The sequence below is a fragment of the Vigna umbellata genome, chromosome 5 (genome assembly GCF_029865625.1).
Source record: "Vigna umbellata cultivar VRB3 chromosome 5, Vumbellata_1.0, whole genome shotgun sequence".
Taxonomy (NCBI): domain Eukaryota; kingdom Viridiplantae; phylum Streptophyta; class Magnoliopsida; order Fabales; family Fabaceae; genus Vigna; species Vigna umbellata.
The window spans coordinates 8,872,021-8,887,524 of NC_142169.1; the positions used below are offsets into that span (position 1 = coordinate 8,872,021).

Consider the following 15,504-nt stretch of genomic DNA (forward strand, 5'->3'; position numbering starts at 1 on the left):
TGGTGGGCACATGTGCCCAGTGTTGAAGTGCATGTGCTTCCGACAAGGTCATCAAGTTGCGATTATCTTAGTAAATAATAAGATTTACCTATTTATTTACTCCATTGTTTCTCATTTTAAAATAAATCCCTTGGCAAAAACAAACCTCTAATTTTTTTTTTTAATATCTACATACTTTCTTAAAACTACAACTTAATTATTAGTCCAACAAAATTTAACAACAGAATTTATTTGGTGTATGTTTTACACATTCATAGACCAAATTTAATTTTTTTTTTTCTGGAAGTGTTCTCACCAGGTATCAAAACCTAACTGCTTATGGGATCTGAACTTACACAAAACTTATACTCCTGTAGTGATTAAAACTTTAAATAAAACCTAACTGTTAATGGGATCTGAACTTACACAAAATTTATACTCCTATTGATTAAAGCTTTAAATAAAGTTAAATTTTTAAATAAAGGTTCAAGGTGTAAAATAATAAGTTTAATTTATTATTAAAATTAAATATATTTTTATTTTTCTAAACTTTGACGTGAAATAAAAGTTTATTCGTATTTTAAATTTTGATATAATTTAATTTTTAGAATTTAAAAATAAATATAGTTCTTCAACTTCAAATTTGTTATGTATCAGTAAAATGAGATAATATTTGAGTTTGTTTATATTATTCTGATAAATTCCAACTCAAGTATTAATCTAAGATATCTTTTAACAAGTTAAAAAAAAATTAACATAATTATGTCTATTATTAAAATTTGAAGAACAAAATATATAAGAGTTTAGGATATAAATAAATTTCAATTTTGCGTCAAAATTTAAAGAATAAAAATAAATTTAATTCTAATTATTGTTATTATTAGGACTGTATTTTCTAATAAGATGGTCGGTGTTACAAACCAGGAAACATCAGAAGAGTCGAGATACAGACAGTTCAGTTTTGTTCCTATAAAAACTACTTTTATAATTTTATCATATCATGCAATTGAAACATTCAACAATATACATGATCCGCTGAGAGTGACAGCATGATCCGCTGATTACTAGACATTGTTTTTCTCAAGGCCTGCAGTAGCAGCGAAGTCTATAATTTGCATTAAAACAATTCTTTAATAAATTGCCAAGAAATAAAGTAAGTATGCTTTGGTTCAATCCCATATGCAGACAAGAAGGATCTATGGACCATGACAACAACATTCAAAACTAAAACCGAGTACTGATCTGGGAAAATAAAGCCTTAAAGTCCTTTGTTGGTGAACCAGCTCCCTCAGGTTTTGATGACAAGTCAAATGCCTTGAATTTGGCCTCCTCATAATTTAGTGCCTGTTAAACCAATTGAATGAAGGGGCATCAAAATCTGAGAATTGACAAGTGATTTAAAAATGGTGGATATTTTATTTTGCACTATGTTTCTATGCAAAGTTAATGATATAATTAATAATATACCTGAATGCAGACTTCAGCAACATCAGCTCTACTTATGGTTCTGGTTTCTGTCTTGAGAAGCTCATCATCCTTCCCTACAAGCAGTTCCCTAAGCCCTCCATCTTTGTCTTGCAAGCCACCAGCCCTGACTCAGTACAGAAAGTGTGAAAAGATTGCAAAGTTAAAAAAGAGAAATAGAAAGATATTGAAGATATTCTCATTAGAAAGGTGAATAGAGAAAACAAGTTCCATCTAAATATCAAAATGATATTGAAGATAAGTAACCTTTATTAGGTTGCATATCCCTGAGACTAAAGAATTATCACATTTTGATACTTGTGTATAATTAGAGTTATAGAGTAACATTAGCATGTAATATATAACTTATATACATCTAATGCTTTGTTTATCGTCCATTAAAAGTATAAGGGTGGCTTATAGTTTCCAAAACATCTATCTTGACTTCATAGATCTTACATGGATCTCTAACTCCTAAGGTGCACTGAGTTGTATTTTTACTTCTCTTTATTCCAATTTTCTTTCCAATTATGTTCTATAGACTTCCATTGGCAAGTTTATACTTGTCTATTTTGATAATATATTGATCTATAGCAAATTTTGAGAAGTGCCTCTTTACCATCGAGAGGTAAGGTAACTTTCATAGGTTGTGTATATCTTGCAAAGGAATTAGCGTAGATCCAACTAAGGTTCGGGCTATTAAACTATGGCCTTCACTCAATTCTCTTCAAGAAGTTCAGGGTTTTCATGGCCAAAATATCTATCTAGCAGCAAAATCATATCAGTGTTTTGGACAGTTATTGCTCCTATAACCAAATGCTTTAAAGGAGAAACATTTAAGGGAACTCAGGCATATAAGTTGCAAATTCTTTAAAAGAGAAAATGATAAAAGCACCCATTAATATTGGACTTCAACAAAGTATTTTAGAACATATCAAGTTGTGAGGCTAAACATTCAGGACTTGGTAATGTTCTTTCTCGGGAAGGAAAATAATTTTCCTACTTTAGCGAGAAATCGGATGTTTCAAAGAGAAACCATTTAATCTATGACAAGGAATTCTGTCAAGTATTGACAAACTAGAGGCGTGATTTAATTTCAAAAGCTGTTCATCTTATTATTTTCAGACCATTAGGCATTAAATATGTATGAATGAACAACATAAGATCAATAAAAGTCTTGAAAAGAGAGTAGAATTCCTTCAAGCCTATTCTTTTTTTATCAACACAAGGTGTTGATAATGCTTAGTTTCATTAGTTACATTAGTGTGGGTAGTAAAAGTCAATTCGATAATGTTTAGTCAACATGGTGTGGTGAGGGTTTTCCTACACTAATATAACTACAGGAACATAAGCCCAGGGGTAAAGGGAAAGGAATATTCTCTTTTGAATCTCTTTTTCATTCTCATAGGTGGCATCAATGTTTCGATTTCAAGTTCACTAAGATAGCATTATTATAGTCAATTACTATATATGAAATATTGTCTGGTTTGGAAATCAGTGGCTCCATCATGATTTTGACCTTGAAAGGTTCATCAGTAGGTTAAATGAGGAAGGTGCATATAAATAGTCCTTGGACTAGACTCCTTAGCAATGTAAAACGTTTGGGCTACCGAAACATGGTATATCCATTAACAACATGAGATCAATAAAATTCATGAAAAGAAGCCAATTCCTTTGTGCTCAACACAAGTTGGATAATCAAAATTAATTTGATCATGACTTGTCAAAATTGGATAGGTGAGGATTGTCTCACGCTAATGTAACTACTTCTGCCATATTATTAGTTGACGAGATCTCTAACACACTCTCACTTAAGGATTAGGCATTTTGAGCACAAAATTTGCAAGACTGAATATCCATTGCCGGTCTTATAATGATAGTAGGTTATAATGACAGCAGGTGGCCTGAGAAATCACTAGAATATGTTCTAATACTATCTTAACATTTGAATTGGAGTGAAGATTTCCCTCTACATACACTACTTTAACCTTAAAATGTATATGTCAAAGTGGAATCTCCAGCAAAGTTCTCATGGAACTCTTGTAGGACGACCTATATTTTTTATGAGATTTGGAATGAATGCTCTAAGAGAACTTCCAAAGATTCCTCTTTACAAAATATGTTCCTTCTCAAAAATAATGGATTGTTTGTTCCACAACGTTCAACATGTGAAACAATAATGTAAACAACACATAATGGAGTTCTTGAGGCTACTTTGAGCTGTTTCTGTTATTCAAGCAAATCTTATTGGCCTAGGATGGATTTTGCTATTATTAGGCACAGAAAGTGATCTCTTACTCGTCACATCCAAAGGTCGTGCTCAAAATACAAATGTATACTTTATACCCACATCTAGTTTCTTTTGCCCTATGGGAAGATGCCAATAATGATTTCATGGTAGGATTGCCAAAAGCTCAAAGCAACCAAAATTCAAATATGCTATGAATTTTAGGATCTATTTTTAGCAAACTCTATGGAAGAAACCACAATTCAGTTCTTTGCATCAGCCACAAACACACAGGCAGAAGAAGATACTTCTATCGTTTGTGATTCATGAACTCTTTAAAAGCAAATGCAAGGTACAGATTGAACACTTCTCAAGAAAAGCTCGAGATCACAATTTGATGACATCGATGTTTACCATTAACACCAAAAATTTGGTGACATGGAGATCACATTTTCTTTCCTTGTCAAAAAAACTAACACCAAAAATTCAGAAGTGTTCTGCCAGACAACCAGGTATGAAGATAACATTATAGTGTTGATTTATAGTGTTTCTGATGCAGTTTGGGTTATGGGGCTAAAGGTATCAACATTTTATTTAAAATACCATTCCAAGGTAACAGTCAAGCAGTCAATAATTTTATAGATTATTCCAACTAAAAGGCACTCATATAAAGAAGAAACCTAGCTGTCATATGTCTCAATAAGGACGAGAAATAGTGTACCTTATAATTGTATATGGGATGCCAGAATCTGCCAGATACTGCTCTGCCTTCCTTTTCCAAACCTGCAATCAATGCAGGAGAAGTAAAAAATGCTATACATTTACCAAACTTGCATTTTGCATTAAGATGAATTGCAAGCTCTAATCATATAAAAGCAAGGCAAGAATGTATGGAAGAAGGTAATTCAGAAGTAAAAGAGAAAATATTACTAACCAATATATTTCCATTACCCAAGCTATTCAAAGGATTGTTAAGGTCTGTTCCACCCATAGACCCTACCAACACAATATGCTTCACTCCAGCATCCTTAGCTGTAAGTTCAATATTGTAAGCATGTAAGTTTATCACAAAACTTCAAAAAATGTTTGCATTACAATCTATGATTAATGGAAAGAACACAGGGGCTCTCACCAGCATCTATTTGATTTTTCTGCCCGATCCAGTCAACCTAACAGGTACAAATCACCAAAATATGAATAAAAAAGGAGATATATTTAAAAGTAATTGAGAGTTAGACAGAAACTGAAACAGTACCTGTTCAGGATATGCACCATCTTCAAAATAGAACTCTGGTCTTTGTCCCCTGGTTGGATCAAACCCAGGTTTGATCAGTGGCACTGCACTTGTGAGGATTATGAGAGCATCTATACTTTCAATTGCAGGAACAATGCTTCCGACATCCCTTATATCCCCAACAAAAACGTCATCTGCTGCACCAATGTTCTGTTTGCTTTCTTCTGTTCTAACCAGACCTCTTGCCACATACTGGTTTGGCCTCTCTTTCAACTTTTTGTAAACTATTTGTCCTGAAAAGTAGCATCAATCCTTAGTTATTGGTAAAAACCACAGTAACTATCCTATTTCGGCTATGCCGACAAATGCATATAGTCTGCAAATACCATAATGTTATGACTGTCCTTGTATTTGGGCTATTGAAAACAGAATTATAGTATGGTCAAAATATAAGTCATAAATTACAACTTTTTAGATACGTAGAGTGATTTCTGTTACAAGCCTAGAAAGTTGAACCTACATATCTCCATAGCGTGTCCAGTCAAGAAAAAATTTGTAATCTTACAAGTAATAACATGCCAGAAAGAATCATATATGATTTACGCAACAGGCCAACATCATCCAAGAATCTTAATCACTTGAGACTAATATAACAAAAAAATTTATATTATGTAATATGTAGATCACACACCATAGTCCATACACTATCCCTATTCAAATCAGAATCGTGCATCAAAATCAAATCCAAATACCGTAATCCTCTTTTATTTTGAAAAGAAAAACCTTTCAAAACCCATTTTAGCATAGTATCAAGTCTGAGTACTGTACACTTTGTCTACAAGGGTTTTACTATATAGTTTTTTCCACATTGTATCCCAATGTTTAATTTAATGAAATGCAGCACGAGACAAATGCCTAATAACAGAACCCATAAAACAAAACCAGCATTTTCTCAGTTAATGACAATTTTGCAACATTAATCCTAAGTAAAAAGATACTCAATCCACCTAAAGCAACGGAACTCATATTCCAGTTTTAGTTCTCTCTCCTGAGCAAGGAAAAGAAAAAGGAATCTGAACAATACAGATGAAAGCATAAAACAGACCGTTAAACTCCACATCTTTCATTTTTCATAACCCAAAAAACAGAAAAAGCAAATCCCGAAACACCATTTTCTGGTCCAAAATCCGAATTCTTTCCACGCCAAGCCAGAAAAACAACAATTCAGAGAAAACCCATCAAAACACAAACCAAAAAGGCCTTACCTGTGCGACCACCAGCTCCAGTGACAAGCACCGTACTCTTGGCACTTTCCGCCATGGCCACAACACGAAACTCTCTCGTCACCCTATTAACACCCTCTTCGTTCCTCTTCTTCGCAAGAGAAAAGAAACCCAAAGAAGAAGAAGAAGAAAGAGAGTGAGCGCGAAGCCTTAATGAGGAGGAAGAAACCGGTAGAGGAAGTGACGGTGGCAGCTCGCAGTATTTATGGCATTGATTAGGGGCGGTGGCAGCGCAGACAAAGGGAACACGTGTTGCCATACCCATCATAGTAGTTGACATAGTTGCATGGTGGCGAAGGTGAAAAGTTTAGAACTTTACAACAGGGAAGGATGATGGATGATGCAATAACGGTCACTGCAGAAACCAAACACTGTTAGGGTGGTTGTCGCGCCTCAGTATTCGTTGAGCTTTAATGTGTGTTACATTTGAAAAGTGTAGTTTCCTTCTGTTACAGATTTTCTTATCCATTTACCTTATCTCCGACTATAACGTCACCTGTGTAATTTCATTTAGCCCCTCTTCTTTTTTATGGAATTTAAGAGAATTTAAAAATAATTTTTTTTATCGTTTATTTAAGTGAATTTGGAGGTAAACGAGATTAAATTTATAAATAAAATCGTGAGAGTTAGTATAGAATTGTATTGACATGACAATTAAAAAAATTTATTTTCAAATTCACTTTCGTCTACCTCCAAATTCACTCAAATAAACAACAAAAAAATTTATCTTCAAATCCATTCCCTCAAATCCACTCAAAAGAACAAGCCTTCGTTTTTTGTACGTGTTAAGTTAAGAATAAATATTTATTTATTTTTATCACTATTCTGTTTAAGGATAACTACTTTCTTCATCTCTAATAAGTATTTAGATATTTTATTTTAATTAAATAAAATAATTAAAATCTTATAATTTCATTAACAGTAAATATGTTTAAGCATACATTCCATTTTTATTAAGTGTGATGTATTTATTAAAGAAAAAATTAACGTTAATATATGATTAATTTTAAAATAGTATTAGTTTTAAATGCATGTCTATCCGATTGGTGTTTGTTTGTTCATTTATAAAAAAGTTTAGAAATTAAAGAAAAAAATAATAAATATTTTTGAATTTATAATTAATTTTTGAATAAATCTTAAAAGTAATTTATAGGTTTAAAAGTCAATATATTTATAGAAATATAAATAATATATTTTATAAAAATACAAAGATAGAATATATGCAAAAATACAATAAATTATCTAAAAAAATATAAAGGATATGTATAAATACACAGAGTTAACATGCTAAAAATATAAATAAGTGTATGAACATACGTACTAATGTATTGTATATTGCGACTCGTCTAATCAATGTTTTGACAAACTTATTCAATATGTGTTGTTAAACTCGTCTAATCAGTATGGATATAACCGTTCAATGAGTATTAATATATTCATCTAATATGTGTATGAACACACTTGTCTAACGTATATTGTTAGACTGGTTTAACAAGTGTATAAACAAACTCGTCTAATGTGTGTTGTAAGACTAGCTTGATGAGTGTGTGGACATACTCATCTAATCAATGTATGGAATTACTTATCTAATATTTTGTGCTATATCCAATCAGTATATGGATAAACTGGTCTAATGTATATTGTTAGACTTGTGTAACATTTTTTTGCTATACTCATGTAATCACCGTATGAACAAACTCATTCAATGTGTATTTCAAGATTAATCTAATAAGTAAATGAACTACTTGTCTAATGTGTATTAATAGACTTGTCTAATTTGTGTAACATATATTGGTAAAGTCGTTTAATCATTATATAAATGACTCGTCTAATATGTATTGTTGTACTCATCTAATTTTTTTACTTTTGCTCATTTAGTCAATGTACTCCTAAACTTATGTAATAATTTATTATACTCATCTAATCAACAAATGAAATGAATTGTAATAATATTTTTTGTTATATTCGTCTAATTATTGTATGGATAGTCTCATGCAAATGTTTTGCTATATTCTTCTTATCAATGTATGGGAAGACTCTTTGATGTGTATTGCTAGACTCTTCTAATCAATATATCAACAAATTCACCTAATATGTATGGTTAGACTTGTTTAATCAATATACAAACACACTCGTATAACATGTATTATTAGACTCGTTTAATTAGTGTATATTTAAATTTGTATATGTGTATTGCAAGACTCGTCTAATTAGTGAGTAGACAAACTCATCTAATGTATATTAATAAACTCGTCTAATTTGTGTATAAACAAACTTGTCTAATGTATACTGCTAGATTTGTCTAATCAATGTATAAACATACTCATCTAGTGTTTGTTGCTAGAGTTTAATTAGTATATGGACATAGCTTTCCAATCAATGTATGTGCATACTCATTTAATGTGTATTGCAAGACTTGTTTAACCAGTGAATGGACAAACTCATCTAATGTGTATTAATAAACTTATATGATTTGCGTATAGACAAACACACTTGTGAAATTTTTATTGCTAGACTTGTCTGTTCATCATATGGACAAACTTGTCTAGTGTTTGTTGCTAGACTTGTTTAATTAATATATGGAAATACTCATCTAATGGATATTTCTAAACTTGTCTAATCAATGTATAAAATGATTCATTTAATGTTATTTTCTATACTTGTCTAGTGATTCTATAAACAAACTTATCTAATGTATTCGATTAAACTTGTCTAATTAGTGCATCTACAAATTCGTTTAATATTTTGTTTATACTCATCTAATCAGTGTATGCTTAGACTCGTCTAATATTTATATGGAATACTTATCTAATGTTTTTGTTATACTAATATAATTAATGTATGGACATACTTCTTTATCATGTATTGCTAGACTCGTCTAATAATTGTTTTTATAATCGTTTAATCAATATATGCACAAACTCATTTAATGTGTATATTGTTAGACTCATAAAATTTTTTGCTATATTTGTCTAATGTATATTGTTAGACTCATAATGTTTTTTGTTATATTTGTCTAATGTATATTGTTAATATATATTTATAGACTCAAGTAATGACAATATAAATACATTTGTGATATATTTTAAAACAATTAGTTTGTTAATTTTTTCTATTCGATTTTACAATAGTTTCAAACTATACATTTTCAAGTTAAATAAAAAGTGAATTCCAAAAATATAAAACAAAATTTATATAATTAAGATGTACGATTTTTTTATTATAAAATATCTAATTTAAACCTTTGAAATCAACTATGTATAATATTTTAATTTATTATATTATAAATATATTTATTTAAAATCTCATGTCGATTTTATGTATATATGATTAATGCCATCTTTTTTTCTTAAATAAATATCAATTTAATTTTTAAATACTAAAAATATGAAAAATATTCAGTGATAAAAATATTTATATTATAAATTAATTTAAAAAAGATAAATGTAATAATTTTAAGACAAATTATTATGTTACAATTTATTTTATATTATAATGTAAATTATTTGTATTAATTTTTAAATAATATTATTTTAAGAAATAAAAGTAAAATATTTTTTTTAATTTTATTTTATTAATGATCAAGTAATTAGAAATCACAAAAGGATAGAATTAAAAATAAAGAAAATAGTAAAAAAAAGAATTAATACTTTAAAATTACGTTATTTTTATCTAATATTTTTTTTGTTATACTCCTTTTGTGTTTATTGTTAGATTCATTTAATTAATATAAAAATAAAATTCAATAAAGTAACATTATATGTAACATCCAATTTAATAGAATAATCTACTAAACAAAATATCATATGTTTTAATATTATATGTTTGAACCTAAAATACAAATGAAGTATCTCATGAAGTTTGTATCTACTCATAAAACATGATTCAATAGTAATTTTAAGGCTCTTGAACTTAATGCATAATTTCGCTAGTTAAGGATTTAAGGAATTGAAACTTAATGAGTTATCATTAGCTCAAAGTCACTATGAATTGTGAACTGATTTTGATATGAAATATGAATTGAGATGATTGTGAATGAATAAGAATGAAGTAGATGAAATATATTATTGACAATTATAAATACTTTGTGTTATTTTTCTGTCATACACCGTCTATTTGATAAAACTATAAAAAGAAGTTTTTTAGGATTGTTGTAAACTTGTTGTTTAAATTGATTATTGAATACAAAGATTGTCATGTATTTTACAAGTTGCTTGAGAAAAACAATATGTTATTTATTACTTACTACATCTAAATTGTGAAAGATACACTTACCATTTAAGAACTTCATTATCTATAAACAAATACTAAAAAATATGCTTAAAAATAATATTAAATATGCTTTTAATAAAATATTGAGTTCTAAAAGTACCAAAATCTTACCAAAAATAATAAAGTTAGTTAATCTTAATCAAACTATCCACCTACTTTACAAAATTTATTTGAATTCTCAAAATATTTATATACCTATCCACTCTCAAAGTATATAAAACTATATCTATCAATCATCAACTAAAACATATTGATAATCTTATGAATGGTCTTTAAATTTTTATTTTATTTTATCATTTATAGTATAAATCACAACAAATCTCAAACAAAAAATTATTTATCTTGTATCCTGTTAGTAACAATTCTTCTCAAGGTCATACTGTTAAGACTCTGAGAATATAGTGATGCAATTTAAGTTTTTGTGAAAAACTGCACATTTATTCAGATAATAAAGATGGCGTTTATAAGCCTTTACAAAAGAAACTGAAAGAAAAGAAACTGACTAACAACCTACGTGAATAGTGGACGAAAGAATAGCACCCCTATACTTATTCTTCCTAAAAATCAGGGTGCAGTTATTTAGCAAATACTTAAAACATAAAATAGTTAACAATCCCTCCCTTAAGCTTTCAGCTTATTTCAGTAGCCTCCAACACTCCAAGCATACGTCTGATCTTTTCAAATTGATCTAACTTGAAAGCTTTTGTCATTATATTAGCCCTGGGCTTTGTTAGGTTTTGGAAAAAATCTAGTAGACCCTGGGCTTGAACCAAGAGATATAGTGTGAGCTTGTGTCTAGGAATGGAACATGACCCATTACTTGTCTAAAACCCTAGTGATAAAAGGATTAATGCTTAGTGAGAAAACCTAGGTTCTTTCACCTAAGGGATTAGGGCTAGAGTGTTTTAGTGGGTTGACATTAGTGTTTGATGGAGAGAAGATGATTTTGTGTGTGTAAGAGAGTGAATTCGGTGAAATCCACCCATAACAATGTCATTTCATACCAATTTTGACCTTTCCCCGCTCCTAAGTGTCTCCAAATGCCAAAGACCATCTTTATTCTTTATGCATTTATTTACTTATATTTTTTGAATCATTCTATAATCTAGATGCGTTACTGTTGTATAATTTTTTAATATTACACGAGTTTTGGAAAAACAACACCTGGTCTTACCATGGTTTTATTACTTGAACGATTTGGTATGCTTGCCAATGAGTTAGCAAGCATGTAACAAACACACACATAGAGTTAACTCCCCATACGTGGTCCGAATTCTCGCACGCTAAAACCCCTCTTGCAACCTCTTCGAGCCTCTCGATCAACCTTCCCTCTATCTTTTTCGCTCGCGATTTCTTTCCTTCCTACGCGTCCTATACTTGCCTTTCTCAGTCTCTATAAGTATCCTCTCCTCCATGGTTGCTTACAAACCCTAAAACTCCCTACAAATTTGGTCCGCTGCTCTCCATAGTTCCTCCTCTTTCACCTTGGAAGTGTAGCATGTAAAACCCCTTTTTTCCATTCTCTACTCACCCTAGGTCTTACAAAGCCACTTTTCACAAAAACATAGAGATTTTCAATGATAAGTCTATATATTTTTAATTTTAGTAATGTTTTCTTCCATGGAGGAGGAAGACCCAACAATAGCACCGAGAGAACTAACAATAGGAGCAACGTTAGGCATTTCTTGACCATCCTTAGAGTCATCAACCGGTACATCTCCTTAGGGAATAAAAACATCTCCACGAAGAATAAATCACATTTTCCTAAGAGCACTTGTGCCAATTTTGTTGGATGCAAGAGTGTGTTAAACTAGTTCTCTAGTAGTCCTCACTCCTTTGTTCGATCATTTCAGAAAGAAACAAATTTTGATCTCCTTTCTAGGTTAGAAACCTATTCTTTAATGGTTGCATACCTAGCTTCTCTTCTAAAAGCTGTGTGACCACTCCTTCTTCTAATAGGAAACTTGCTTTGTGTGGATTGTGCCATGTTTACAAAGGTTTTTTGAAACTAACTATTGTGGGAGAAATAAAGGAGATTAAAGAACAAAATGAAAATTCTTAGATATGAGAAATTAGGGTTTCAAGTGGGGGAAAATCAAAAGATGAGAAATGTTGATACAATAATTGATTTCCAAGGCTTATTTATAAAGTCCAAGCCTCTAATTGTCATATTCTCTCCAATAAATGCAAAACTAGCAGTTGACATGCCCAATTTTCAAATTTTTTTCGTTATGAAACTTACGATAAGAAATTATCATTTTGGGTAATCGATTATTATTTCTTCATAACAAGTGTCAGATTCATGAATATTTAATTATCACTTAAGATAATAAATTATTCCAAAACTAAAATTTAACATTTACAAACTTTTGTGATAATCGATTATCAGCTTTGGATAATTGATTGTTCCACAATTAAACAATTTGTTATGCTGATAATTGATTATCTCAGCAAAAATTTAGATTTTTTTTAAATTTAATAATTCTTTTAATATTTAAGATATTTCTAATATTCCTAAATCCCTTATAAGCTCATAAAATTTGTCTTTAGCTAAGGATTTAGTAAAGATGTCAACTACTTGATTCTTAGTGTGTAGTTAATTATGCAACCTCTTTTTTGGATGTGATTTCTTAGGAAGTGATACCTAATCTCAAGATGCCTAGTTCTAGAACTCATTATTCGATTTTTAGTGAGATTGATAACACTAGTATTGTCACATTTTAGTGGAATATGATTAAGAAAGATATTAAAATCTTTTATTTCTTAATTCATTCATAAAATTTGTGCACAACAATTTCCTACAACAATATTTCAACCTCTGTGGTTGACAAAGTCACACATGCCTGCTTCTATCAATTTTACATCTCTCATAATTAGCATTAGAATAACTTATTAAACCAGGAGAGACATTTGAAGGATATCATAATCCAAAAGAGACAATTCCCTTTAGATATTTAAGAATTCTCTTAACTGCTACAAGTTGTGATTCCTTAGAACCAAACTGATATCTAGCTCATACACACACACACACTTTGCATTATATCAGGTCTACTAGCAGTAAGATATAATAGTGATCCTATTATGCCCCTACACATTGTTTGGTTTATTTTCGTACTCGATTCATCTTTATCAAAGTAGCAAGAGGTTGTCATAGAACTAGTTGCCTCCTTTACTATATTCATTCCAAATTTCTTTAGGATTTTCTTACAATACACATCTTCCTTAATAAATCCATTTAGAAAAACACTCTTAACATCCATTTGATATAATTTAAAATTCATAATTAAAGCATAAGTAAGAAGTAGGAATATACCCTCTAACCTCGCAACATGATTATATGTTTCATCATATTTTATACCTTTTTATTAGCTATATCCTTTTGCAATAAGTCCAAATTTATTCTTGGTTATATTTCCATCTTCATCTAGCTTGTTTCTAAACACCCACTTTGTTTCAATGACTTGAAGTGTTTCTTATCTAGAAATTAGTTCCCAAACTTCATTCATTTCAAATTGGTTCAACTCTTCTTGCATTGTTATGCATCACTTGTCATATTAAAGAACTTCTTTTATGTTTTTCAGCTCTATCTGCGAAACAAAATCTACAATCATACAACAATTAGTTAAATTTTTCCTAGTAGTGACACCCTTTGAGATGTCTCTTATTATGTTGTCAAATGATAATCCTCTTGGTGATTGTCAACTTTTAGCGAGATCTTTAGGTTGAAAAAGAGGATTATCATTAAGATACATCTCATCATGTGCCTCCTTTATATATTCTTCATGACCTGCATTTGACTTATTTAACTCAAGAGGATTTTCCTCAAAATTCACAATTTCATCAAAAGCAACATTTACATATTCTTCAATATTTAAAGTTCTTCGATTGAAAACTGTATAAGCTTCACTTGTAAGATAATATCCCAAAAATATAGCGTCATCGACTTTGGAATAAAAATTTCCCAAATTCTCTTTTCCATTGTGTAGAACAAAACATTTACATCCAAATATTTTTAAATGATAAACATTTGGCTTTTTTTCTTAAAAAATTTCATAAGGAGCAATTTTCAAAATTGGCCTAATAAGCATCCTATTTAAAGCATATCAAGTAGTACTGAAGCATCAGCCCAAAATATTTAGGAACATTAGATTCATTTAACAAAGTTCTAGCAAGTTCTTCTAATGACCTATTTTTCCTTTCTACAACTCCATTTTTTAGGAGTTCTAGGTGCAAAAAAGTTATGAGTAATGACATGTTTTTCACAAAATTTTCAAAAGATTCATTTTGAAATTAACCTCTATGATCACTTCTTAAAATTTTAATTTTTAAATCCTTTTCATTTTGAATTCGTTTAGTGATAAGTGCCTAATTAGGTGAATTTTAAGATAAATTTGGCACTTATCTTGTTTTTTATTTTGTTTAGATTATGCTTGATTCATCCCTATTTAGTTTGTTTTGTAGTTCTTGATATCAATGGAGAGTTAAAGTGAAAAAATGAAGAAAATAGAGGAATTTTTAGCAATTTCTAACAAACTGACTTTGGCGTCGCTTCAACTAAAACTTAAGTCTTGAGCCACATGAAAAAACTCACCTTGAAGGGAAGTCCTCAAGCATTGGATCTGAGGTTGAGCCACGAAGAATCCTTCAAATAGAAGTTACTCAAGAGCTACAACACAAAAGCATGAGGCCTCAACCATAGAGAAAGCCTACCTTGGAAGGAAACTTCTCCAATTGTAGCCACGAAATCATCGTTGATGCCACACCTTGGATAGTTTATAAATACGAACCTCGGGTCCTCATTTTAGGCATTGCGTGGAGGATCAAATTGTAGTAGTAGAGTACGAATTAGTTTGTAAGGCTTGAGAGAGATGCTTTCATTATAAATCTTATTCTAGATGATGTTGGGATTGCATTGCAATATTCTATGAATACCTAAACTTTCTCGTGTCGAGGTTGGACTAATCAATTCTTACTCTCTGTAACACTTACTAACAAATTAATGGTCATCGATGATCTATTGATAAACTCAAATTACTAACGAATTG

The 15,504-nt window shown here is 30.3% G+C and overlaps 1 protein-coding gene across 1 annotated transcript; it reads right to left on the reverse strand.

Annotated features, from left to right (window-relative positions):
• Positions 1-1,072: 1,072 nt before the first annotated feature.
• Positions 1,073-6,635, reverse strand: LOC124826668 (uncharacterized protein At5g02240-like). Its single transcript, XM_047299562.2, has 7 exons — positions 6,170-6,635; positions 4,926-5,197; positions 4,803-4,839; positions 4,605-4,702; positions 4,392-4,453; positions 1,447-1,570; positions 1,073-1,323 (listed from the first exon to the last, which is right to left on the reverse strand). Exons 1-7 carry the CDS (start codon positions 6,465-6,467, stop codon positions 1,204-1,206), a joined length of 1,011 nt encoding a protein of 336 aa, XP_047155518.1. The 5' UTR covers positions 6,468-6,635; the 3' UTR covers positions 1,073-1,203.
• Positions 6,636-15,504: the final 8,869 nt, after the last annotated feature.

Coding starts and splice junctions, on each gene's coding strand:
- LOC124826668 (XM_047299562.2), bottom strand. CDS start 6,467: ATGTCAACTACTATGATGGGTATGGCAACACGTGTTCCCTTTGTCTGC. Junction 4,840..4,925: donor ATGGTGCATATCCTGAACAG/GTACTGTTTCAG, acceptor TGTACCTGTTAG/GTTGACTGGATCGGGCAGAA. Junction 1,324..1,446: donor TTGCTGAAGTCTGCATTCAG/GTATATTATTAA, acceptor TTGGTTTAACAG/GCACTAAATTATGAGGAGGC.